Source organism: Falco rusticolus, chromosome 9, assembly GCF_015220075.1.
Source record: "Falco rusticolus isolate bFalRus1 chromosome 9, bFalRus1.pri, whole genome shotgun sequence".
NCBI lineage: Eukaryota > Metazoa > Chordata > Aves > Falconiformes > Falconidae > Falco > Falco rusticolus.
The window spans coordinates 35,313,987-35,338,433 of NC_051195.1; the positions used below are offsets into that span (position 1 = coordinate 35,313,987).

The 24,447-nt window shown below is 49.1% G+C and overlaps 1 protein-coding gene across 1 annotated transcript in view; it reads left to right on the forward strand.

Annotated features, from left to right (window-relative positions):
* Positions 1-427: 427 nt before the first annotated feature.
* VWA2 (von Willebrand factor A domain containing 2) overlaps positions 428-24,447 on the forward strand; it is a 34,881-nt gene continuing 10,861 nt past the window's right edge. Inside the window, exons 1-12 of the mRNA XM_037400271.1 lie at positions 428-493; positions 6,799-6,857; positions 7,341-7,415; positions 8,923-9,056; positions 11,288-11,397; positions 16,709-16,903; positions 17,268-17,398; positions 18,098-18,230; positions 19,930-19,985; positions 20,812-20,919; positions 21,749-22,330; positions 22,649-23,200. Of these exons, the coding sequence (XP_037256168.1) occupies positions 6,809-6,857; positions 7,341-7,415; positions 8,923-9,056; positions 11,288-11,397; positions 16,709-16,903; positions 17,268-17,398; positions 18,098-18,230; positions 19,930-19,985; positions 20,812-20,919; positions 21,749-22,330; positions 22,649-23,200 (2,125 nt within the window). The 5' untranslated portion in view covers positions 428-493; positions 6,799-6,808. The remainder of the gene's footprint in view (positions 494-6,798; positions 6,858-7,340; positions 7,416-8,922; positions 9,057-11,287; positions 11,398-16,708; positions 16,904-17,267; positions 17,399-18,097; positions 18,231-19,929; positions 19,986-20,811; positions 20,920-21,748; positions 22,331-22,648; positions 23,201-24,447) is intronic.

Consider the following 24,447-nt stretch of genomic DNA (forward strand, 5'->3'; position numbering starts at 1 on the left):
TCGGTTTTGTGTGGAAAAGCATGCGCTCGGGGAAGTAAAGTTCTCAAAGCAAAGCGGGGAGCGCAACGACCTTCCCTTAGGGCAGCGCGGGGTGCGCAGCCGCCCCGCCCGTGCCGCTATTGCCGCCCCGCTGCTATTGCCCCCGTGCCGCTATTGCCGCCCCGCCGCTATTGCCCCCGTGCCGCTATTGCCGCCCCGCCCGTGCCGCTATTGCCGCCCCGCCGCTGCCGCCGGGCGGTGAGCGGGCCCGGGCCCCGGCGCCCTCAGCCGCGCTGTGCTGGGCGAGCGGCTCCGGCGGCGCGAGCCTTCCGTGAGCCCTCGGGCACCCCGGGTGCTCGGGGTGGGGCTTCCCCGCCCGTGCCGCTGCGGAGGGCGGGCGGTGAGGGGGCAGCGGGGGGGGCTGTCGCAGCTGAGCGCAGTTCGAGCGTGACGGAGGCGGCTCGCAAAGCCACCGGGTGCCAGGGGCTGCGCGCCGGGGACCCGCGGAGGGGAGGTAACGCGCGGCGCTGGCCGCTTTCCCCCCGTTTCGGCTGAGGGCATCCCCAGCCTCCGCCGCGGGGGTGCGGGCCCGGCTGGGCAGGCGGGGGGCCGGCGGCGCAGCGGGGTGCGGGCCCCTCCGACTGCCCCGGCCCTCCCGGGCGGCGGCCGCGGGGGCCGGGCGAGCCCCGCGGCGGCGGCCGGGGAGGGGGCCCCGGGGCGGGGATTGGGGGGCCGGCCCGTGGGTCTCGCCGGGGCGGGCGGCAGCGAGGCTTTCCCGGCCTCTCCGCAGGGCGCGGGGCGGCGGCCGGGATGGGGGGCGGTAGCAGAAGGCCCCCCAAAGCCCCACTGCCGAGCCGAGGAGCAGATGGGGCAGCGGGGGCGCGCTGAGACCCCCCGCCCCGGGTGTTTCGCCGCTGGTCCGGTTGCCCCGTGCCCCGAGGGTGTGCGCTTTGCTGCGGCCCCCGGGGAGGACCGTGTTCACTGTAATGAACAGATAGCGCCGTGCCGGGTTATTAAAACAACAGACACCCCCCCCCGCACACCGGCGCTGCCCCGTGCTTTAACGCTTTAATCAACGTCTTTGCCCCGGCCTTGGGGTGCGGCCGGGGGAAGGTGCAGAACTCGCTGGGGCAGTCATCCAGGCGTCTCTTGTCTCACGTCCTCGATGAAAACCTTTCTGCAGAAGCCACGAAGACCCCTTGGTCAAGTCACGATCGAGCAAAGACTGAAGGACACCCCCACCCCGGAACGGTGTCTGTAACATCCCCAGACACTCGCACTTCGTTAAAGAAATTAAGAGTAGTGCCCGTCATTGAGTACGTGCAACGGCAGCTTTCCCTGTAGGGGGTGCGGTGGCCGGAGAACTCAGGCTGGTTGCTGGTTGTGCTCCAAATTCATGCACCTGTGAGCAAGTTGCTTTGTCTCTCTCAGTCTTGGTTTCTGCACATGTTAAAGAGGGATGAAGATACCAGCCCCAGTGGCCTGGAGTGGAAAGGGAACAGGGAGGTGGCAGGACCCTGCTTCCGAGTTACCTGGGAAAATGTGAACAGACATTTAAATGTGACCTGGAAATTGTGAAAATGATTTCATGGGGGCTTCTGCTAGTTAACTTCAATTTTATTTTGTGTAGTGGAGATGAGGCATCACCAGGAGACAGGTCCCACACACAAGTGCGTTTTCCCACTTCCTTCAGAGGGGAGGCTGCGTGTGTGCTGGCCCGCTCCTCATGCCCTGTGTGCTGGGGTAGATAACCACATCATCTTCAGTGTGTGCTCCTGAAGATGTCTGGGGTTTTCCAGGAAGGCTCGAAGAGGAATAAGTCTTTGGAATGACTCTTTTGACCTTACCGCAGTTCTGCAAAAAACCCTGTGGAAAATTCTTTCTAAAGCCCCTTTAGCAAGGGCCCACAGAGCGCTGCCTTGGGAATGCATGCATGTAACGGCTTGTATGTGTTTGCGGGAGTGATGCCATGGAGAAAATTCCCAGGCTTGTCTCTGGGGCTCACAGAGATGCAGCAGGAGAATAAGTGTGAATTGGGGTTAATTCTGTAAAAGCAGCCAGGTATGAGATGATCAGGAACACCTTGGTGTTACGTGCGCTGAGATGAGGACAGACTGCCTCACGTTCTGACAGCTGAACTGAATGCCAGAGATGTCAAAAAAGGATTTTTCCTCTCTCCCTGCAGCCTCTGCTGTAGGTAATCACTGCAACTGACTGGCTTGGAAGGGTGGAATTCTTCCTTTTCTGCAGTATTGGGTGTTTGGGGAAGGACAGAACAGAGTTTTGTTTCCTCAAAAGGGAGGCTTGTCACTGCAGTCTTTCAGTCCTTATTCCTGCTTGTGACACTGAAGTTTGTCCTTCTAAGCCAGCTAGCAGGTGCCTGTGGTTTGAGGCCTGGCTTCATTAGCGACCAGCTGATGCTCTTTAGCTGATGGTTTGCTTCAGCTGCAGGTGACCAGCACCCCTTTTAGCACTGCTGGGAAGACCTGCAGGGGAGGCTCTCGGGACAGTGAAATAACGGAGGTTTATTGTCTTGTAAGAGGAGGTGACAAACCTGATGTCTTCCTGTCCCACTGGGAAGCTTTTGGACAAAGGCAGGGTGGTACATCTAAGGAATGAAGCAGAGAGATATCTTGCTGATACGCACAAGCAAGCTGCCCGCTGCAAGGGTGGGGAGCACCTGGTCCTTTCCCACCTGATTCTTTGGGAACCGTTCACACCTGCTCATGATTTACATGGATCAGTAGTTGATCCATCTCAGTTGTGCGTGTTTCTGGCTGGTGTGAGGCGATGCAGGTCAGGCCCCGAGCCTGGCACCCAGTTGTAGCCTTCCCAGATTGCACAGCCTTGGCAACGGGACAGAGTAACTGCACCGGAGCCCGTAGCCTCAAATGGGTAGTTGTCAGCAGGGTATGTGACCAATTTATCTGCATTCTTTCATAATCTCAATGTAATTATATTGTTTACTTATTTATTTTCTTGTGCTGCCATTGGTTTGTCCTGAGACACCAGGTTCCTGCAGATCACGGTGCCCCTTTCCTCAGCCACTCCGCAGAAGGTTTCTTCCCAGCATCTGCACTAGCTGCCTGCTGCTGCGAGCAAGTGCTGAGTGCTTGCAGTGCTGAGGCTCTGCCTCCCTTGGGTGGTCTTGCATGCAGCATCCAGCAAAAGATAAAAAAGATGAGACATTCATGGAGACACTCTTGCTGCTCTAGCTCCAGGCAAAGCCAGCAGCATGAGCACTTCTGTCAGAACAAGTGACACAGTAAGTTTAGCACAAGCTCACAGGTCACAACAGTGGTTTTTATTCCGTAACTTGTGGGTTGTGCAGGACCTAATTTGCTGTATGTTGATTTTGACGGTACCCCATGTGAGCAGTGCTGCAAGATCAAGGTCACTTGATGTACAGGAGCCCTTATTGCATGGGCGAAAAGAGCCTGTCAAAACTATCGCTTGCTGCAGAGCTCTGTGTGTGTGGATAAACAGGCTGGTTTTGTGGAACGTCTTATGGAAGCTTAATCTTGTTTATCACTTGGAGAACAAAATTGTCAGAAGTTTTGGACTGAAATTTGTGATGTGTGTGTTTTAAGAAGTTAAACATTTACCTGTCATCTTCCTGCTCCCACCAGTAGCTGCCCCTGCCCCAGCCAGGGCAGTGCTGGTGGCTGGGCAGAGGGGATGCCTAGGTTCCCAACAGAGGTGGCCCACTGCCTCCAAACCTAGGCAAGAAGAAAAAAGTAAATTTTACTTCTGGAAAACAGGCTGAGGGCGACTGAAAGAGGGGGCAGCAATACTGACCTCCTCTCTTCCCTTCCTCCACCTGAAGGTCAGCCGAGCCCCTAGCAGCAGGCTGCCCTCAGCAAGCCGGTGCCAGGTCCTCCCCAGCAGTCAGAGCACCGCTGAAGGGAACCACCGAGTTAGAACTGCAGGGACAGGGGGTCGCTTTGCCTTGTTAAGAATACACTTTAATGAATATACAGCGTAATCTCTTCTGCTTTCTTCCCTACTCTTAAATCAAAGAGGGATGGTTTGAAAAATGAGCTGCAGATGCCTTTTGTTGCCAGCCAGGTCTCTGAGAGGAGAAGGAGTGGTAATTAAAGCAGCTGCCTGGTACTTTTAAGTCCTTCTACTTGTCCCAGTAAAAGGGTGACATTTGCCTCTAAGTAGTGCACGTGATGTCAACTGCTCTGGTAACAGTCTGTGTAGGAATGGGATCTTGTGGTAGTGGTTCGTGCCAGCTGCAAGCCATGTCCCCTTCTCACAGAGACATGAGCCCACAGTGGTTTCCAGATCCCTTCTCAGGCAGGTGCTTGCCCTGCTGTAGGCATGGCTGTGCAGTTAGACCCGATTCGACATCCAGGTGACTACGGTGGCTGGTGGTGTTGGGTTCACTGTGTTTTCATGTCACAATTTGGTTTTGTCTCATTAGTAAGAATAAGCAAGCTCAGACATTCTACAGATGATGAAAGACATGTTGGGAAGATACTTGTCAAGAAGAGCTTTTCTCCCCCTCTAGTCTCACTCCTCCAAGTAAGGTACACGTTTTTACGCTCGTATTTAGCTTTGCATAAGTTGTCATCACCTTTTATGTGGCCAAGTGAGAATTGGGGTACAAGAAATAAGAGTTTTGAATGTGTGTGGTTAAAAAAGAAAGATTATTTTTAACTCAGCACTAATGCAGACATTTTGAAATTCCCTTTCTTAATGGCCAGGGAGATAAAATGAAAAGGTCCTTCACTCACCAGCCCGTCTCCCAGCAAAACCGGTGTCTAAAGTTCTCGGGCTGCTGCTAATCCTGGGCTAATGCTGATGAGCAGAGTGTGATGATGAAGCTTTCTTTGAATTCCTGGAGAGTCTAGCTGGGCTGAAAGGCAAGGAATTCATCCTACACATTAGTTGATTTAAGCCCAAGATAAACCCAAGTTGTAGAAACATCTTGACTTGTCAATGTTTTGTATGAAAACAACCAGAAATCCGCCCCTCCTCCACCTGTCACATCTGGTGTCAGGCAGAGGCTTGTCCTCCTTTGGGTGTTGTGTGCTCTGGAATTAGCTCCTGGAAACAGCGTCCTGGGGAGTGGCAGAAGGATGACCTTACCTCTGTGGCATGTGCCAGGGCTTAAAGCTATCAAGGGACACAAGAGCTTCCTTGATGAAGTCATGTTTTGTGTTTACCTCCCTTCACTAAAACAACACTTGGGATCTGTTAATTCGGCAGTGGCAGTCCGGAGGGGCACTGGGAGGCGCTGGGGGGTGATGCTTGTAAAGCACCCGGTACTGGGCAGAGCACTGCAAGACAGGGAGTGTTATTGTGTCTGTAATCCCTGACAGCACTTCCTTCGTCCCCTCTTCATTAGGGACCGGTGCAGGTAACTGAGCTGGACCTGCTGGCGGTGTCTTGCCTTGTCTGATGTGAGGGGTGCAAGGTGCGTGGGCTTAACGTGGGCTTCCTCTGACCAGGTGTGTCTGGGGTGGGTGCTAGAGGTTCCCCTGGCAGGGGGAGGGTTGCAGGCTGGTGCTTTAGTACGAGACAAACCCATCGCTGCAGGGGTCTCACCCACTCTTGAGAAGGTAAGAGCTTGCCCAGAGGAGAAGTTTCTGTTGCTTAAAGTTTGGCTTGTTTCCTGGGGTTTAAAGTTTGTTTTTTTCCTAGGGTTTAAAGTTTTATGCATCCCTGGGCATACGCCTGTGTGTTGATAGGGTCTTCTCACCTATGGAAACATGGGGGGTGTTGGCACCCAGTGTGAAAAACTGGGGAAACCGAGGAAGCCAGACGGCAGCACTGAACGATAAATCTAAGGTTAAACAATAAGACAGAGAGAGGAGCCGCTGCTTGGCTCCTTCCTCTAACTAGGTACGTTCCTTCCTGCAGGAGCTGATGTACAGGGATGTGTCCGAGGGCTGGACTGGGCCAGGTGGCTGGGACCCTGTGGGACACCCTGGGAAGCTCTTTCCCGACCCTCGTTGCCCTGACTCGTGAGGTTTGCCAGATCGCGCTCTCAAACCGTTGGCACCTGGAGCGATGGCAATAGGCCTATATTGGCAATTTCATTAATGAGCATCAGTTCTTCCCAGATGCTTGTTAAATATATCATTTGCTACAGAGGCAAGTCTTTCTTGATGAAAAGCCCTCTCCATTTTCTTGGAAAAACAATTGGTTAATGAGCTGGTTATCGAGAAATGCATTTATTTGTCTTTAACTGCATGAAGAAAATCTGCTTCTGCAATGAGAGAGGCAGAGACCCAGTGTGAATCTGGTCACGTTTGCTCTGCAGCAGGGGTGGCTCAGCCGCAGCCCCAGGTGATGGTGGGGCTGGGGGGGACGTGGCTCTGCCCTGTGCTTTGGGAACCCCCAGAGGAGCCCTGTTGGGATCTCCACTGGCTCCCCAAGGGCCCTTTTTCTATCTAACCAAATCTAACCAAAGGGCCCTGGTGGGACTCGGCTTTAAGAGAGACATGCAGTGGTGGGGAGGGAGGAGGGTGGAGGTCTGGGTGGCCAGGAAGGAGAGGAGGGGAGGCTGGGCAGTCCCTCCCTCCCCTGCGAAGCCTGCTTTCTCCGGTTTTGATAGGAAAGGAGTTGAATACATAGGGAGACTTCCTTTTCTATCGTTCCCTCATTTTCATGCTTTTTTCTTCTATCTGTTTCCCACCCTTCTCCCCAGGGTAAGTGCTCTTTTTGCTGCTCAGACCAAGTGTTTCTGAACTTACATGAGACAACCAGCAAGGACATGATCAGCCACCAGTAAAGAAACCAGCTTTAGGTATTGGATTAATATTCCTCTCCTTTTTTTTTTCTTTTTTGGTTGGTTTTTTTTTTCAGATTTGTCATCATGAGCCTGTTGTTGTTTGAGTCCATCTGCATTTTCCTGCTTTCCCAAGGTATGTTTAAGGTCATCATTTTGCATCGGTGGTGGTTTCTGTCTCGGATGCTTCCCTGTCTCCAGCTAGAGTTCCTCATTCTGAGGAGTGAGAGCCAAATCAGTTCCTCTCCGGGAGTTTTATGGATAAACCTCTGAAATATAGTTTCTCACAGGAGAGGAGAAAATTATACCTGGAGAAACAGCTTTTCTGAGAATTTGAACACGACTGATTTGTATGTGAAGTATCTAGTTGATACGGGATAGTGCACAGGAGTCAGGTCCTTGGCGTTTTTTGTGCTTTCTGTGTCCCTGCTAGAAGGAATTTTGTCCCATAGTTACACTGCTGTGTCACCAAATTATTTTTTGTAAATGTGACGCCTAGATAGCAAAACTGTTTTTGTTGCTGTAAGATTGAAGCCTGCAAGTCTGTCTTTTTTCTTTTTTCTTTTTTTTTTAAAGGCAGGTTTTAGTGTTGATGGTGATTATCTGTTTGATCCCACAGTTTTACTGGTGTTGGGTGTACAAGAAATTCATGCTGACCAGAAGATGATCAGCAAGATCTCAGCTGCTGGCCAGTGTAAGTTTGTTTCTTAACGCAGGTATTTTCTGTTTTCTGAGTTCCTTCTTTATTTGCTTTTCTTCTTTTTCTAATTTAGCTTTTTTGATTTATTGGACCCCATTCAGTCCATAAAGTCCCCAGCACAGCGTTGTGGCTACTTCTGCCCTAGCCCCGCTTTCCCCCTCACTGGTATTAGCTCTTCTGGGATGCTGACCTACTCTGTTTTTCCCAGATTGGCTATTTTCCAGCTGGCTGGTGTTTCTGTTGGTTCCTTCAGAGCTTGTTTCAAGCAATACTGATTTAAGGAGCTGTGTTTAGTCACAGCCTTGATCAGACCTCCCGTGTGGCTAATTTGTTCAGGCTGTAGAGCCAGCACCAGCCACGATGCTGTGAGCAGGGACGACTGGGCTCTGGCTGGCCACAGCAAACCATGCTCCACAGCAAACCGCAGCTCCCTTGATGTACGTGCAGTCGGTTACTTTACATACTGTATCGTGCATTCTCCTGTGAGATGTTATTTTCGACTGTCTCTCTGCCAAGCGATAAATGACATTGTTTTCCTATGCTGGGCATGCCCTCCAGCCCCATCCTTTAGCACTATATGTCCAGCTCAGACTTCCCATCCTGGTTTTGGTATTTTGTCATGTCATAAAAATATTTGTCATATTTTTTGAAATCCCCTGTTGTATTTGGATGTTTCTCACTGATGCACATCACCAAGAGCCCTTTGGTGGGCTGCAGCCATCCCGCTTACAAGTCCCTGCGAAAGAGCTGCATTGCTGCAGCTGTGCACCTGCAATATGGAGACTCCTGCTCCTCACACTGCTGAACTCCATACTGGGCTGGAGGCACAGCAGTTTTCTCTGTGCATGCTTAGGCAGGCAGCCGGAGCCAGTGACGGTGGGTGAGCACCCGGGCTGTTGCATCTCTGCTTTCAGCTGGGCCGGGAGGACAAGGCTGACAAGCCAGGAGGGTGCTGGCAGAGGGGCCGTCCTCCGGCTTGTCCCCAGCGCAGTGCTGCAGGGCAGGGCTGGTTGCCCTATTAGAAGAACCAGTGACCCAGAAGAGAATGCTTTATAACTTTTCATCCCTCATATTCTGGTAGTAGAAAACCCTAATTATAAATTCAGATTTTTCTCTGCATCATTCCTGCTAGCGAAAGGTGGTAGTAATGGGGACAGAGAAATGGTTTGGGTCGAAAGGAGTCTTAAAGGTTGGTGTGCTTGCTCCCTCTGTTGGGCTTCTGGATTCAGTTTCCCTTGAAGTTGGTTCTGATAAATGCTGCTGGTGTGTAAAATTTCTGTGTAAATCCTTTGAAAATGTCTCTTCAGAGTCTGCAGGCTACCTTTTTTGAATTATGATTTATTATTGGTTTTGTCAGTGAAATTATGGGCTTCCACTGCAGCATAAGCACCTCAGGAACTTGTACTTTGGAGCAGTCATGTTCGTGTGGGTAGGGGTGATACAGGGACACATCTCGGAAGACAAGATAAAAGGCAGATTTTTGTTTATCTCTTTCTCCTAGTGATGCAGTGCTCTGCTTCCTTAGATGTCCTTTTCCTCTTGGACAGCTCCTACAGCATTGGCAAAGGAAGCTTTGAAAGGTCTAAGCACTTCGTAGGCAAGCTCTGTGATGCCTTGGACATCCGTCCAGACAGGGTGAGTGTCAGAAATGTCTCATTTTAGTTTTTAAGCGGCTTGGCAATGTGTGGAAAGGTCAGTGATAAAGTGCTGAGTGAAACTGCAAAATTCAACCTGCCATGGGGTCAGAGGATTTATTCGGAAAGGTGCAGTGGAGGTTTGTGAAGCAGTGGTATTGGAGGACACTTCTTGATTCCTCACAGGTTTTAAGGAGTTCCATTTGGACTTGGGAAAAGACATACTCTTTCAGGTTAAAGATTGTGATTTGGGGTTTTTTTTTTACTGATTTTTATTTTGGTTTGGATGCTTTTGATCTTTTTGTTGTTTTTCCCTGGAAAGTTGCAGAATTAGTCTCTGGGAAGTCAATCACCTTACACACAGATGTAAATGATAACAGTAAGCTTGCTGTGCTCCTCCTAGAAGGTCTCTGTTCCAAAATAAGCCAAAAGGGCAGAAGGGAAAGAGTTCATTGCAAGACACCAGCTGCATACTGCGGTGTCTAAGGATCTGCATGCTGCCATAGGTCTCCCAGATATGATCACCATGCTGCCCACCTGCTTGTGTTCAGTGCACTTAATGCTGGTGCTCACCAGAGAGAAGAACATAGAACTGGCCAGCTGGGATTGCCAGCTGAAGTCCAGGCAGCTGGTGTCTACAGATACCTGGTACAGAACATGTTAGGATGACAGAACAGGTGTGGATATGCCGAGTTTTTTCTTACCCACTCCTGTTCTGGACCTTGGCTCAAGTCAGCATCTGATTTTGGGTGCCACGCGTCTGCAAGGAGCGATGGGAGCTGTGCTGCTGGAGCCACTGTCTGGGCTCCCTCAGGTCTTACCCACTCCTGGAGCCACCCCTGAGGCACCTCTGGGCCTGCATGACACATCCCAGGGTTTCTCTCAGGGGATTTCAAGCCAGACCCAGCTGTGCATCCAGTCCTACATCATGCTGTCCTAGCCAGGGGCTTTGGAGCAGGCTGGGGTAGTTGCTGTGCTTGATTCCCTATCAGAGCATTTCCAAATAAATGTCAGGTCTTTGGGAAGGTTGTGGCAGGGATGCAAGGTCTCTGTGTAGCAGGAAGAGGAACCTGAGGCAGGACAGAGTGTGGGTCTGGGCTTGCTGTGACTTTGAAGACCCCTAGTCCATGTCCGATTCTCCAGAGAGGTCTGGGAGCGAAGGAACAGAGGCAGGTCTTGTGTTTGCTCCTGGTTCCCACAGCAGGGATGTTTAGACTTGTATCCAGAAACCTCCTCCAGACCGACTACCACCATTGTTCCAGGTCCTAAAATGGAAAGCTGCTGCTCTGCCCCTGTTGCAGGGTCCTGTGGAAGCTGAAATTGCCATCCCCTCCCTGCATTTTCTCGCCTAAGAAATCTTTCCCCCTGCAGCTCTGAGCTTAGGCGCAGCACAGGAAGCTTTCTGCAGCTTGGGCAGTGATGGTAAGGAGTCACAGCGCGTGTGTGAGGCTTTGAGAGGTGCTAGGTGGCTCAGGGTAAACGAGCATTGCGTTTTGTGCCTCAAACTGAATTGACTGAAAGTAGAGGCTTCCATCTAGGAACCAACTGCAAAGTAGGCTTAAGCAAAAGAATTTGTCCATTCAATGCTTGCAGATTGGATGGGTCAGTTTTTTTCAAAATACCATTCTTCTCCTTGTCTTTCTCTTAATCCTCATGCACACTGGACTGGAAATCAGTTGCCTTTTCACCTTTGAAGTCATCGCATTCCATAAAACTTCTTATAAGGCTTCAGTGAAATATTCTGGATGTGTTGCCCAATACAAACAACTCAGTCTGCATTTTCTACTATGGAAAATGGTTTTAGAGGAGATAGTGGAAAAATAATTGATTTGTGTTGCCTGTTGTGCTCAATGCCAGAGGGAGCTGCTTGTAGTAATGGAAAGATCGCCGGCACGATGTGTAAATCGCTTGGTATAAAAGGTTTTTATATTTATAAGCTTATGGTCCTTGAGGCTACTAGCTGCTGTCAATGGATAAATATAGATCTTGAGCTGCCTGTAACTGCAGCAGAGGCTCCTGTTGTTTGCAGATGAATTATTTTTGCCTTGTTTGTGGTCAGTGTAGGTAATGACGTGGTCTGTGCTCTTTCTGGATGTTCATTTAGAGTGCCAGTGGCTCAACGTGGAAAACGGTTTGTCTCAGTATAATTTAGTCTTCCCAAATCTGTAAACTGATCAAACAAGTAAAACTGTCTCATAGACACCTTTCATAATCTTTAACCTTTTCTTTTAGGTCCACGTGGGAGTGATACAGTTCAGCTCAGTTCCCCACCTTGAATTCCCACTGGATTTGTATCTAACCAAACAAGAAGTGAAAGAGAGTATCAAGAGGATTATGTTCAGGTCAGCTTATTTTACAGCTTTTCTCTTTTTCTGGGTTATGTATGATATCTGGACTGAGAGTTTTTTTGAGGTCCAGACATTTCTGCCTCTGCCATGCATACACCAACATGATGCCCCTGGGGAGAGCAGTGGATGAACACTGTGATCCATAATCCACAGTCTGCTAAAAATGCGCAGCCTTGTCTGTCTTTGTCATTGAAGGCTGATAGAGGAGAAAGTGTTCAGTGTCCCACTATAATGTGGGAAATAAGGAAGAGTTTTCCATGACCCTCCTGGCAAGTTTTTCTGGCTGTTTGTGCGAGGCAGTGGGTTATGTCCTTCCAGGGAAGAGCAAGCATGGCATTTCCACCTGGCTGAGCAAAGGCAGGACGGGGTGCATCTTCATTTTTTGGTGGTTACGATTTCCTTTGTTCTGCCTTTGAGTTAGTGACAAATTGCTGGGCCCTAGGTATCTGTGCATGCATGTCTGCTGAATTCAAGAGGATCAGGTTTTCAGACAGAAACATTTTTTCTTCCTGAATGTTAAGACTTGGATGTATTCCCATGACCTCAGGAAATGGAGCCAGAAAACCAAAGCAGCACTGTCCTTAGAAACTCTCAAAATCCAAACTTTTCATCTCTGAGAAATACGTTTGGATCTACAAAGGATCTAAGAACCACGCCAAAATAACACTTGTTTTGATGATAGATGAGGTACTGATACGGCCTGCGGGTGTCTGCTCTTTCTTCAGCTGATGTGTGCTAGGGCTAAAGGTTAGATTGACATTTCTCACGGGTGTCTGCTGCTCTCCACATGATGCACATATTGCAAGCAAATGTGATCACTTTCAGCTTTTTCAAGCAAGATCGATTGGCTGGGGTTTATTGTATTGCTTCCGGTCAGTTAATCAAATCAAGAAAACCTCTCACATAAAATTACAGGAAAATCTTACAGGAAAACAAGATACACTTCTCTTTGGCTGTCGCTTGAATATCTGTGAGAGCAGAGAAAGCAAAGCAGTGTTTGGTGTCTGGCACTGAAATTCCTTGATGACAACACACGGATGCTGACAGATCAAACGGAAATAATGACCTCGTGCTTGGATATTTCATCTAGTTTAGATGAAAAGCTGACATTTAAAGGTTGATAATAGTTACGTATGGATTCCAGTTGGCTTCCAAAAAACCCAGGTGTTTGACGTCCCGGTTGAGAGGCTTCTTGATGTACTTCTGACGAGCCTTTGGCCAGCGGGGCGTTTCCTGATTTCAGCCCTGTGCTTTGGGCATAGAGCTGGGAGCACTGGGAAGGAGGCAGCACTGGACTGAAGTGAAGCTTTTGTGATTTATTCGGAGACTGCCGGTCTCTCTCTGTGAATCCCATCCAAGTAGCTTTTGAATTCATGGGCCAATTTCAACGAAATCTGGCAGTAATCTCGGAAGTTAAGTTTCTTACGGATTTCTCTCATATGAGTCAATGGCTGGTTACAGGAGAGAAACCTTCTTAGTGCTGTTTCTGAGAAAAGGCAGCAGGTAAAGTCCAGATCTCCTTCGGTTTCAGAAGACTCTTACTGGAGTACTGCCCTAAACACACACCCACTGCATCGAAATCCAGTGAACCTCCAAATGCAGATCGATAAGAAACTGAATTTAATGAGGTTTGGTGCAGAGACTCTTTATTCCTTTTTTTCTAATCCTCAGGCCTCACATGGGCACAGCTTACCGAGTTCATCAAGATTTAGTCATCAGACTGACTGTGCACAATGTATTTTCCCTGACGCACAAGCACTTTTCACTGGAGTGTTTGACAGCTGCTGACATCTGGTCAGGAGAAGTCAGATTTGTTCATGCTGTGAACACGCAGTCGTCGGGTGTGCTTTGAAATGGTGGAGTGCAGAGGAGGCAGTACCGACAGAAAGAAGTTCAAAGCAAAAAGGCCCGGCAGGTATCGAATTAGAAAGTTTCTGTGGAGGTCAGAGGGTAGATGGAAAATAATAAACCTAGGCATGATCAAATGCTTTTCTAGAACAAGCAAATTGGATGTCAGGTGCTAAAGTAAATGATGGATATTCAGAAAGCGAATGGGGTGTGTTTGTGTCAGCACAGCTGATGGAGAATGTGATGCCTCCAAGGAAGGACTAACATTTGTCGTTTGGTTCCCCTTGCTTGCTCTGGATGACAATAAAAGCAGCTGTAAAAGGCAGTCATGGGAAGTGACTTATACCACAACTCCTTGGATGGAGTTAGAAGACAGCTGGGAAAGTCTCCTCCGATCTAGTGGCTTCATTATCAACAGGTCTGGAGTGTGTTCCCAGTGAGCTGGGCCCTCTCTGTTATCAAATGTCCAGTTGGGGCCGGCACACTACAGACCTCTCACGTTGTGCAGATGGCTAACTATCGAGAAGGGAAGAGGGAGACTCACGTCCATGCAGGATTTACCCCTTTGAGATAAGCAAATGTTTAATCCTCCAAAACTAAAAAGAGAGAATGTGTTGTAGGCAGGGATCAAAGCTAGTGACAGTAACTGAAGAACTTGCAGCGTAGGTTGCCCTTGTTTTTTTACAGGGGGTGAAAGGATTTTCCCAGTGTGGTGTGATGTAGCAGGGTCTTAGCCTGGTGACAACTGGGTGGGGAACGTAGGTGGTTGATGTGAAGCTCAAATGGGTTGCATCGGGCGGCTGGCAGCAGGGGCTGAGGTGCCTGGGTAGCCTGAGTCTCCGAGTGCGGGGGTGGGGGTGGAGTTGGGGCAGCTGGGGCTGATTTCACCCAGCCACCTTGGGATCCAGCTGCACAGTCCAACAGACCTCCTCTCCAAGGTCTCCGTGAGGTTACCCATGGCTTTTACTTACATAAAACTTCAGTGTTTGGCTCAGAATGTAATCACTCCTGTCTCAGCCCGACAGAGATCATAATTTTATCTATAATTTTGATGACATTTCATGATTCCTAGAACGTGGAGCCTAGCCTTGAGTAGGCATCTCTAATAGTCACTTAAAGTTATGTCTTGAAAACAGAGGACAGTCCCTGCCCCACGGAGCTCACCAGCAAGAAGTAACAACTAGAGTGAATGTGGTTGTTTCTGTGGGCTGCACACCTTGTCCTTTCCCTCCTAGACCTCTGTGTATGTATAGCACTCCCCTTTTTATTCCTTTCTGCTTTTTTTTCAGCACCCTTTGTGATGAGGCGCTCCTTCCCAGTTCACATCCCATATGCCATCGCCAAAGAGACCCTAGTGCTGTGCAGACACTGGCCATAACCCTCCCTGCCTGCAGTGAGCATCTCTTCTCTTGGGTGCACGCTGCTGCCAGAGGGACCTCTCTGTTCCCTCCCAGGGGCTTTTTGCTGGTGTGCAGCATACCTCTCAGACAGACACTCTGGTGTAGATGGGCTCAGCAGGGCAATCAGGCTCTTAGGTTAAGGAGGCTTCCGGCAATTCTTATTCTTTATTAATCTCACAAGAAATGAGTCTCAGGATTTCTAAAGCATCTTTGTCTAAAGCTGTTCCCTGGCAAGCTTAACTTTTTTTTTTCTACTAATACTGCATTCAAGGTTGCTTTCCTTGGGAGTTACTGCACGGCTGCAGGGCTTGATGTTTGCTGCTCCATAACACTTAGCAACAAACCATTTACCTGCTGATTTATGTCACGTGTCACCACTGGAATGTGCCCCCTTTGGCACCTGAGTCCTGGTGTGGGTTTAGTACTTTGCTGCTGAGAGGATTGCTGAGTATTGAACTAACTGCTTTCTACCTCTGAAACATTTCCTTCTCCAGGGCAGAATTTGAGGGCAGTCAAAATATGGAGGCAGCTGGTTCCTTGCACCACCAGAAACTGCTTTTGTGGGGCCAGGGAAGGGAATAGATATTTTGTGGGCAAGGACCTGGGATCAGTGGTCAAACCTGCCTCTGTCATCTTTGGTCCAAGATGACGCTTAGTTTTCATTCCTTCAGAGGTGACTTGCACATCCCTCCATCCTGCTCCCCAGGCCCATGTCTCTTCAGGACCACCCCATCAGTCAGCTCTGCAGAGCAGATTTTCAGACAGGATCACCTGACGCGTCTGCAAGTCTGTCCCTTCATCTCTCAATATCCTGTTCATTTGTAACCAAAGGATGGCAGGACTATCTTCATCCCGCTTTTTGAGTTACATGTACTGGAAGAAGTTGTTGATGGAAGAGACCCCCAGGCAAGCTCCGTGATAGCCTAGACCCCAGCCCCGAGGGCTCCCAGGCTCTGCCAGTGCTTCAGGACACAACTGCAGTGCAGGCCCTATGAGGAATAAGGCAGCTTTGGGCATCTGAGCCACAAACAAGCTGAAGTGAATAACCTGTGCCACGTTTTAAATGGCCTTGTGCTTCTTTCAGGTGATCCCATCTCCAAAAGGAGAAGTGACAGGTACAGCTTACGTGAATGTCAGTGGCTGATGCACCTTCTCTGTCATACTGGTGCTGCTGGCAAACAGCCTAGCAGATGAGTGTGTTGCTTTTAACTGTGTTCAGCATGGTTTTAGACAACTGAAGCATCAGGTGGCTTTTCTTAATGTTTACTTTCCTCATGTAAAAGGTGCTGGTGAAGCCGTGAAGAAAGCATGCTTTGCGTTCAGTCCTTCTGAGTTTGCAGGGGTACACTAGGAAGCTTTCACCATTTGTCTTTCAAGGAGCTTTACTACAGGACAGACAAATGACTTTTTGTAGAAAAGCAAATTAACCTGAAGGTCAACCAGAGAGGAAAAAGGCAAGGACCCCCTGCACACTGTGGGACTGCAGCCTGTCAGTGACAAGCTGGGACGCGTAGCTCCGTGCCTGAGCTCTTGGCCTAAGAACAGCAGAAGGACCCGTGGAGGGAGAGGGATGGTACATGACAAGAATTTATAGTGTGTTTGTGTGTCCAGAGAAAGGAAATCACTTTGAAATGCTGGTCATTGTTCGTTTTGCCCATTTGTACTGTGTTTCTGTCTGGAGTACAAGAGGTTGTTGTAAAACAGCTTTTCCACACAACTCGTAAAGAAGTGACTGCAGTTTCCAGGTGGAAAAACAGAAGCAGTTGAGCTGGAAATAAAACTCAAATACTCTGCTCCAACGTGCACCAGGAGTCTTCCGGAGACTATTCTGGGTTGGAGAGGAGGGAGGCAGGAGGGAGCAGATGGGATCTGTGGATAGGAAGGTGACGATAATGACAGGATTAGGTATCTCTGTAGATGTATGGTGTGACAACAGGCAGAAATATGCTAAGTTCCCCATTACCAGAGGGTGGAAATTTGAAAATCAAATGGTAAATTCAGTAGCAGGAGAAGAGCTTTCATTTCGGCTTTTCTGATTTTATATCCCTTCTTTCTAGAGGTGGGAGCACAGAGACAGGTCGGGCTCTGAAGTACATTCTCCACAAGGGATTCCCTGGTGGCAGAAACTCCAGTGTCCCCAAAGTCCTGATCATCATTTTGGATGGAAAGTCCCAGGGCAGTACTGTGATGCCTGCAAAGCAGGTGAAGGAGAGACACATCACGGTTTTTGCAGTGGGAATAAAACTTCCAAGGTAGGAAACTTTCTACGTAGTGGGAAATAGAAGCCCAGCTACCCAAATAGCAAGTCCTACTGAGTGAGGGATGATTTTGTGCTAGATATGAGTTTTGGAAAGAGGCAAGGGGAATTTGTGGGCTAATGCAGGCATGGAGGAAACACTAATTTGGTGGTTGGTGTAGAAGAGCCAGAGCTGAAGGAAGCTCTTCCACTGGGGAGCTGTGCTGCTGCCTCAGAGTGAACACACCACGATCTTGAAAACTGTTTGAAGGGTGTTATGGTTTTGCATCAGCTCTCTATTTGCTGCACAGCGTTTGTTTTGATACTCAATTCTTTGGGGATGACTAAGCGGTTGAACGCCCTCAACCCTTGCTCGGCAGGTGGGAGGAGCTGCATGTGCTGGCTAGCGAGCCCATGGAGCAGCACGTGCTCTTTGCTGGAGATGCCAATGATGCTGCCAACGGCCTGTACAGCACCCTCACTGGCTCTGTCTGCAGTGCCACTGCTCCAGGTAACCCCTGTCCTGGCTCCGCTTCCGTGCCCACGCTTTGAGCTTGGACCGTGTCACTGAGTGAGAAAGACGAGGCAGTGTCAGAAAGCGTACAGGGGAATCGGCAGGTGTAGCACTTCAAGGTAACCCGTTCCTGGTGCCCAGACTGGAGGGATGGCATGCTTGCCACCTCTGCCATACCTGCGAGCTGCGGGATCCTAAATTTTTCAGTGTCTCAGTTCACCTCTGAAAATGGGAATATTGGCCCTTGCAACATCATGGGGGTAGAGGGGTAAACACTGTTGTGTTAAATCTTCTAATGAACTTGGCTGTGTATTAAGAAGAGGCCACCAAGGGCTTGCAAGAGATAGAAGAAACAGAACTATAGTTGTCCAGAGGTAGAAGAAAATCAAATGCATGAATGATGAAGGCACCAGAGGGACTGAAAAATAGTCATTGAACCCTGAACTCAGCAGTGTGAGGTTTATAGCAAAGCAAAGGAGGCTGAATAGTGAGTACCCCAGACAGCGGGGTAGGCTGGTGAGCTTGCTGACAGAAAATTTCTCTTCGGGGTCTCATGGAGGCTCTTGAAGCATTGCCTGCTCTGCCCTTGGGAGGTAGGTAAGTAAGACTAACCCGTTTCAGAATGGCGCTCCGCTCCCACACAGACTTTGTATTTTCAGGCAGCTGATCCTAGTTTGCATTTGTTCTTTGTGACAGGCTGCAAGGTTAAATCCCACCCTTGTGAACGCAGGACCCTAGAGACCGTGAAAGAGCTGGCTGGAAACTACGTGTGTTGGAAAGGCTCAAAGCAGCCAGATGCAGTGCAGGCTTTGCTGTGCCCTTTCTACAGGTGAGATGGGCACCCACGTCTCTAAAAGTGAGCAGGGCTGAGAGAAGGGAGATATACAGTAATGAGGCTTTATGTGACCTTGACTATTTGTTGGGATAAAGATCCATTAGAAGATTAATGCAAACATGGTCTTTAGACCTAGGAAGAGGCTTCCCTGCTCTGACCATTGGCTGATGTGAGGAGCAGAGGGTAAGAGGAGGAGCTGAAACAAAGAAGCAGAAGATGATTAGCCCAGGAGCACCATATATAATAAAAATGGAACTGGGCTTAGTTTCCTACTTGCTGAACCAAGGTGCTTTGGAGTTTATACACCTCTGTACCAACTCTGCTGCAGAGGGTTTCTAGGTCTGGCTCCCTGTGTTGGTGCTAGTTCTGTTTTTGTCTACTCCGGCTTTCTTCCTTTCAGAGAAACCCCTTTTGCTTTGCTTGGCTTCCCTGGGGGGCTTGGGAAGGACTTTCCTATGGAGAGGCTCCAGTCACTGGCAGAAAATTGCCCGCCCCCCCCCCCCGCCTCCAGGTCACAGTGCGGTGAGTTGTGTGAGGGAAATGTCGTCTTGCTCTGGGAGAGGAGGCTGGAGCTGAAATCCAATAAAGCATGTCAGATCTTTCAAGTAATATTGTCACCGCTGTCAGTACAGCGGGAGAAATGCCTTAAAAATGAGCTGTGAAGGGAAAGGTGGCTTTGTGCTCTTTGCTGATAAAAATAGCTGAGTGAAAGTGGTGGTGTACAGAAATCGGTTGGGGGAATTGTTTTTCCTTTGAAGGGATGCTTCCTGTGTTTGTTTTGATACTAGGCAGAGTAATGTTTGAAAAGCACCCCAGATCTGAGCTGTGCATCGATGGCCTGCTGCATAGATATACTGGGGGATGATTGTATGGAGAATTTCAGCCATATCCTAATGTTTGTCAGCATTTCCAGATACTTGCACCTTGGAGCCAACGTGGGAAAGCAGAGCAGCTTGTGGCTTGCTTGCAGCATCCCGAAAGTGATGGTTTTGGCCACAGCTGCTGCAAGTTTGAGCAGCCCCAATTCAGAGCACTGGAAAATCAGTGGCATAGTAAAATTGTAGGTATTAAAGCAATAGAAACCTCATTAACAGGGATGAAAAAAAGAAAAAATCCTCTCACTGGCAGGAAGCAACATTAACTGCCTTTTGACCTGTGGCAAATATACGCTTCTGCTCTAGGGTTTGGTTGGGTTTTTTTTTTGTCACCTTAGGGCAGGGAAATGATGGAGGAAGTTGAAAAATTCCACTGTGAGGCACAGCTGAGGGCTGAGGATTTCTTCATAGTCTAAACCTTGCTTGTCCAGTAGTTAATTGGGTAAGTTAGATGCAGAGTTAATATTGAATAAGAAATTCTCTCTTCTGTAAAATTTCCTTTTTATTCCAATTTAGAGCAAAAATTTTAACATCTCTTCTGTAGCAACTAAAAAAATTAATGATTTGGAGCCTTAAAAATACATCTAGAATCTTTAAATGTAAAATATTAAAGTAGAATTCAAAACCAAAAGAGTAGATTCGATGAAATTGTTTTTTCTTCTGCCATCCCATTCAGAATGGGCATTTTCTTTTGAAACTTGTTTTGAAAAATTGCATTTTCAAAGGAAATTTGTTCCATTGAAAACACAGTAAAATCAGCCTCGAAGATACCTTGTTAATCTTTGGATTCATAATAGGTTTTATTCTTCCTGTTTCAGGTGGAAGAGAGTCTTAATAAAACACCCATCCAGATGCTTCCGAACGGTATGTCCAGGTAGGACTTAGCCTTTTAAAAATTATATTTACAAAGCAGGAAAGGTAATAACTAAAGATAAAAAGATGGGGGGTAACTTCTAGAAATTTTGTTCTGTGTGAGAGATTGTGATCCTTAGCAAGAAGTTGATGATATGTCTATTTTTTTTTTTGTCTCACGGATATCTGTGATCGGAGTTCTTTTGGATTAAAATATCTCCCCATCATTTCTCCTTCCACTTGAGGAGCCAGTTAATCCTCATCTGCTCTTGACCCAGGGGCAGAAGCTTGCACTGCTTCCCAGTGCCAGTGGGCAGTAAGATGCCTCCACTCCCATTCACTTGGTACCATGAACATCATCAGTTTTAGCAGGGAGCCTGATGCTTGTTGATTGCCAGCCTGGTTTTGTGACTCTGGAAACAGCTATGGTCCTTCTGATCTGCCCTTAAGCCCACCTTTTTGCTGGTTCAGGTGACAGTGGCTTTGTGAGTACAGTGTTGTCCAAGCAGCGGGCTGGACTCTGATCCCTTTGGTGTCAGGGTGAATCTGGCAGGGCTGCGTGGCCTTTAGCAACCTGTATGTACCCGAATGCAACTGCGCTGGTGTTACTCCAAAGCAGAGGAAGGAGGTCAGTCTGGTTTGCTGCCTTCACCGCTGCCTGTTGGAGAGCCATCCAGTGAAACTGCCGTGGAGGTGAGGGCGCACGTGGCCCGGCCTTAGTTCAGGCTCTGCAGCAAGAGGGGCGGAGGTGTGACCCCTTTCCCAATGGCGATGCTCACACTGCATGGGATGGGAAGGGGCAGGCTGCCTGCTGACTCCCTGTCTTTCCCTTCCCTGGTCCCCTTTAGACCCTTGTGACTCCCAGCCATGCCAGAACAGGGGCACGTGTGTCCCAGAGGGACTGGACAGATACCACTGCCTCTGCCCGGTGGGCTACAGAGGAGGCATCCACTGCGGTAGGTGGGAACCTGTGCTTTTCCTTCTGGGCTGTGTCCTGCCTTTGCAGCGCCCCTTGCACAGCCACGGGGACGATGGGGTCGGGCTGCAGCTGCCGGGCTTTTCTCCAGGAGACAGGCTGAGCTTGCTCATGCTGGTTATGGCTCTGTCAGGCCCAGTGGCTGGGTCTTGCTGCTTAGAAACCTCATGGGTGCGGGCAGCACTGATTACAGACAGTGTCATACCTTGTGTGGTGTGGTTTCTAAATGCAGGTGCCAGGTGAGCAGGAGAATAGCGAAACTGGGGGAGGCACATAGGTGTGCCTGTTGGTCCCCTCCCAGTACACATGGGCACAAGAGGGACTCCTGATTTTGGGGGTGCGATGTAAGAAACCCAGGAAGGTCCTGATCTTAAAAAAATGCCTTGTACTTTCTTCCCCCTGAATCAAGACTCGCACTTGAAAGTGTCTCAGGGTGTTACAGGTGAGGGTCTGGTGCTTGGACTCTCTCCTTTCTCCAATACACGATGCACTGAAACTCTTAAGTGTTTTCCCTGGAGTACTAAGAGAGTGGAGTTGTCATTTCTAATTTGAAGTTTGCCATCCAAAAGTTCAGGGATCCCCCCAGACTCCCCTAGATACCTCCTGTCTCTGAAGGCTTATGTGGCATCCAGCCAAAATAAACCCGGCACGATTGTCCTCCAGCTCATGACATGTCTGGCAAACCATTTAGGTTACTGGGCACAATGTCCCTTCTCCACACCACAGGGCTTCCAGCAGGCCCCAGCTGGGGTGCCTGGCACACTTGTCTTGTTGCCCTGTGAATGATGAATTGCTGTCTCCCTTTTCAGCACCAAAGCTGAGCCTCCAGTGTGGTGTGGCTCTCCTTTTCCTGATGGACAGCTCGGCAGGGGTCACGCTGGAAGGGTTCCTGCGCTACAAGGCGTTCCTCAAGAGGTTCCTCCAAGCAGTGATGGGCCAGGACTCACCAATGAATGTGGGGGTGGCCCAGTACGATAACGATGTCAGGATACCCATTGAAGTGGGCCAACACAAGGATGCATTCAGTCTCATAAAGAGCATTGATGCTTTGAATTTCAGTGGGGGAGGAACCCTGACAGGCAAAGCCCTGCAGCATATTGCACAGCACGGGTTTAGGAGCACCCCGGTCTCTGCAGACATACAGGATGATCTGCTGCATGTGGTTGTCTTGCTTACTGACTCCAAGTCCCAGGATCCAGTGGCAGAAGCTGCTAAGAACGTGAGGGACCAAGATCTCTTCTTGATTGGTGTGGGCAGCAGCCTCATGAGAGCAGAGCTGACCAAGGTGACTGGCAATCCAAAGCAGGCAATTCTCTACTCAGACCCCCAGGACCTGTTCAACAGGATCCCAGAGCTGCAGAGGAGAATCTGCAGTGTGGACAATCCTGAAGGTAAGACTGTGATATGGGCATTGTGGGACGAGTTTGTCAAACCGTGGGGAGTCTTCTGAACTCCACTGGGAAGGAGGGAAGGACAGAAGGGTGAACGTCCTTGTTTTGTTTGTGTCAGTCACAGATCCAGGAGCTAACCTGCCATCACTGCTTTTATGATGGGTCTCTTTCTGTTGGTGTGAAAGGGTGGTAGATCACCCTTCACTATCAGTGATCAGCACTGATGAATTTTGCCCGCCATTTCCCTCCCCTGCTTATTTCAGTCAGAAAGGAGTATGTATATATTCTGAAAAATTTTTTTTGCACTCTTTTATCCAGGCTGCCGGGTGCAGTCTCTTGATTGGGCATTTGCAGTGGATGCCTCGGCTGGAGTTGGCCTGGAGAACTTTCTGCGGCTGAGGAGCTTTGTCAGGAGCAGCTGTTTGCACTTCAGCATCAACCGGGATGTCACCCAAGTTGCCCTTGTGATCTATGGCAGTGAAGCTCACACTGCATTTGCTTTGGACACCCACACAAGCAATTCAGCTGTCCTCCAAGCCATTGACCAGGTGCCTTTCCTTGGGGGCTTGGCCTCTGCTGGCAGCGCCTTGCTACATGTCTACGGTGACGTGATGACAGTGCAGAAGGGAGCAAGACCTGGTGTCAACAAGGTGGTGGTAGTGCTCACAAATGGAGGCGGCATGGAGGATGCAGCTGCCCCAGCTCAGCAGCTGAGGCACAACGGCATCTTGGTGTTTGTGGCTGTCATTGGGGATGCGCAGAGGGACACGCTGCTGAGGGTTGCTGGATCTCCCGACTACCTGGTCCACATCTCCTCCTATGAAGACCTGCAGTATTACCAAGACCTTATCATCGAAAGAATATGTGAAGGTGAGAGAGCATCCCACCCTCGCTCTTTATGCTGCTGCCACTAGCTATTAGCATAGGTTTTATGATGGCTTTACTGAGTGAGCTCAATACTATCTTTTGCATTTACAGATGGGGAAGCTATGGCAGAGATATGTTGGCCGTCCAAATCAATCCTATAGGAATAAGAACCAGCTCTCCTAAGATTCAGTCCAGTGGGTGAGACTGGGCTTAGGGTGACTGGCTCTTTCCAGCCCTGCCAGGTCTAGGTTTGGCTTTCCCCAAAAGAAAAAGAAGTTTGCTGTTTTACTGATGTTGCTTTAAACCTGTAGAATTTGCTGTGTGTTACTGTATGTAACTCCCGATGCTGGGGAGGCTTAAAGGGGCACATTGCTGCAGCCAACAGTGGTGGTCCCTGGGTGAGTTCTCTGCTGTCTTTTTAAAACAGGTGTGTGCCCAGGTGTTTGCAAAGTGGTGGGTCTGAAACCTCATCACTGCTGTTCCTCTTTAGTGTCCTGCTACTGAAGTTATTGTGTAGGTTCTCAATGTTTTATTTGTGTTGCACAGGATTTAATCCTAAAATCAGACTCTGCCCATTTTGAAGCCTGCAGGCTGTTAAACTGAGGCCTTCAGACAACCTGTGATTAGTTTTATTTGCAGGACCAAATCCTTATCTCCAAAATGAGAGGGAAGAATTTTCAGATATCCACGTAAAAGCTCCTGTCTGTGCAAAAAAAAAGGTGCACTTTCTTCAAGACTTCAAGTCCTGAGGGCCAGTCCCCAGCTGGGAAAAAATTGATTCTGATGCCAAGTTTGAAACAGTTGCATGCTGAGTGTGAGTGACAGTGTCTGATGGACAGCTTTTCAGAAAGGATTGCAGTCCTGGGTTGCAGGCGTTAGTGGTGGCGAAAGTGCTTCTAGTTAAAATGCCATGCTTTGTTTCTCGTTCAAAATAGTCCAAGTTTAACATCTAGCTATTCACTTTTGTTAATGTTTTAACCTGTTTGTAAGATCAAATGAAGAAGCATGTTGAGCTTCAGCACAATCAAAGGTCCTTTTAACCTCTGGGCAAGCCCGTGGCTCCGTCAGGGTTAGGAAGAACTACAGCACTCTCTCTTTGAGGTGACAGTTTCTACCTGGAGCTTTTCAGTGTGCTCCTTTTCCAGTGGTATTTTCAGCTGTGTTGTTATAAAAACAAGCTACTGTACCATGAAATTAACTACAGTGCCAAGGATGAAGGGGAAGAGATGGCAAGGTTCAATGAGTCAGGG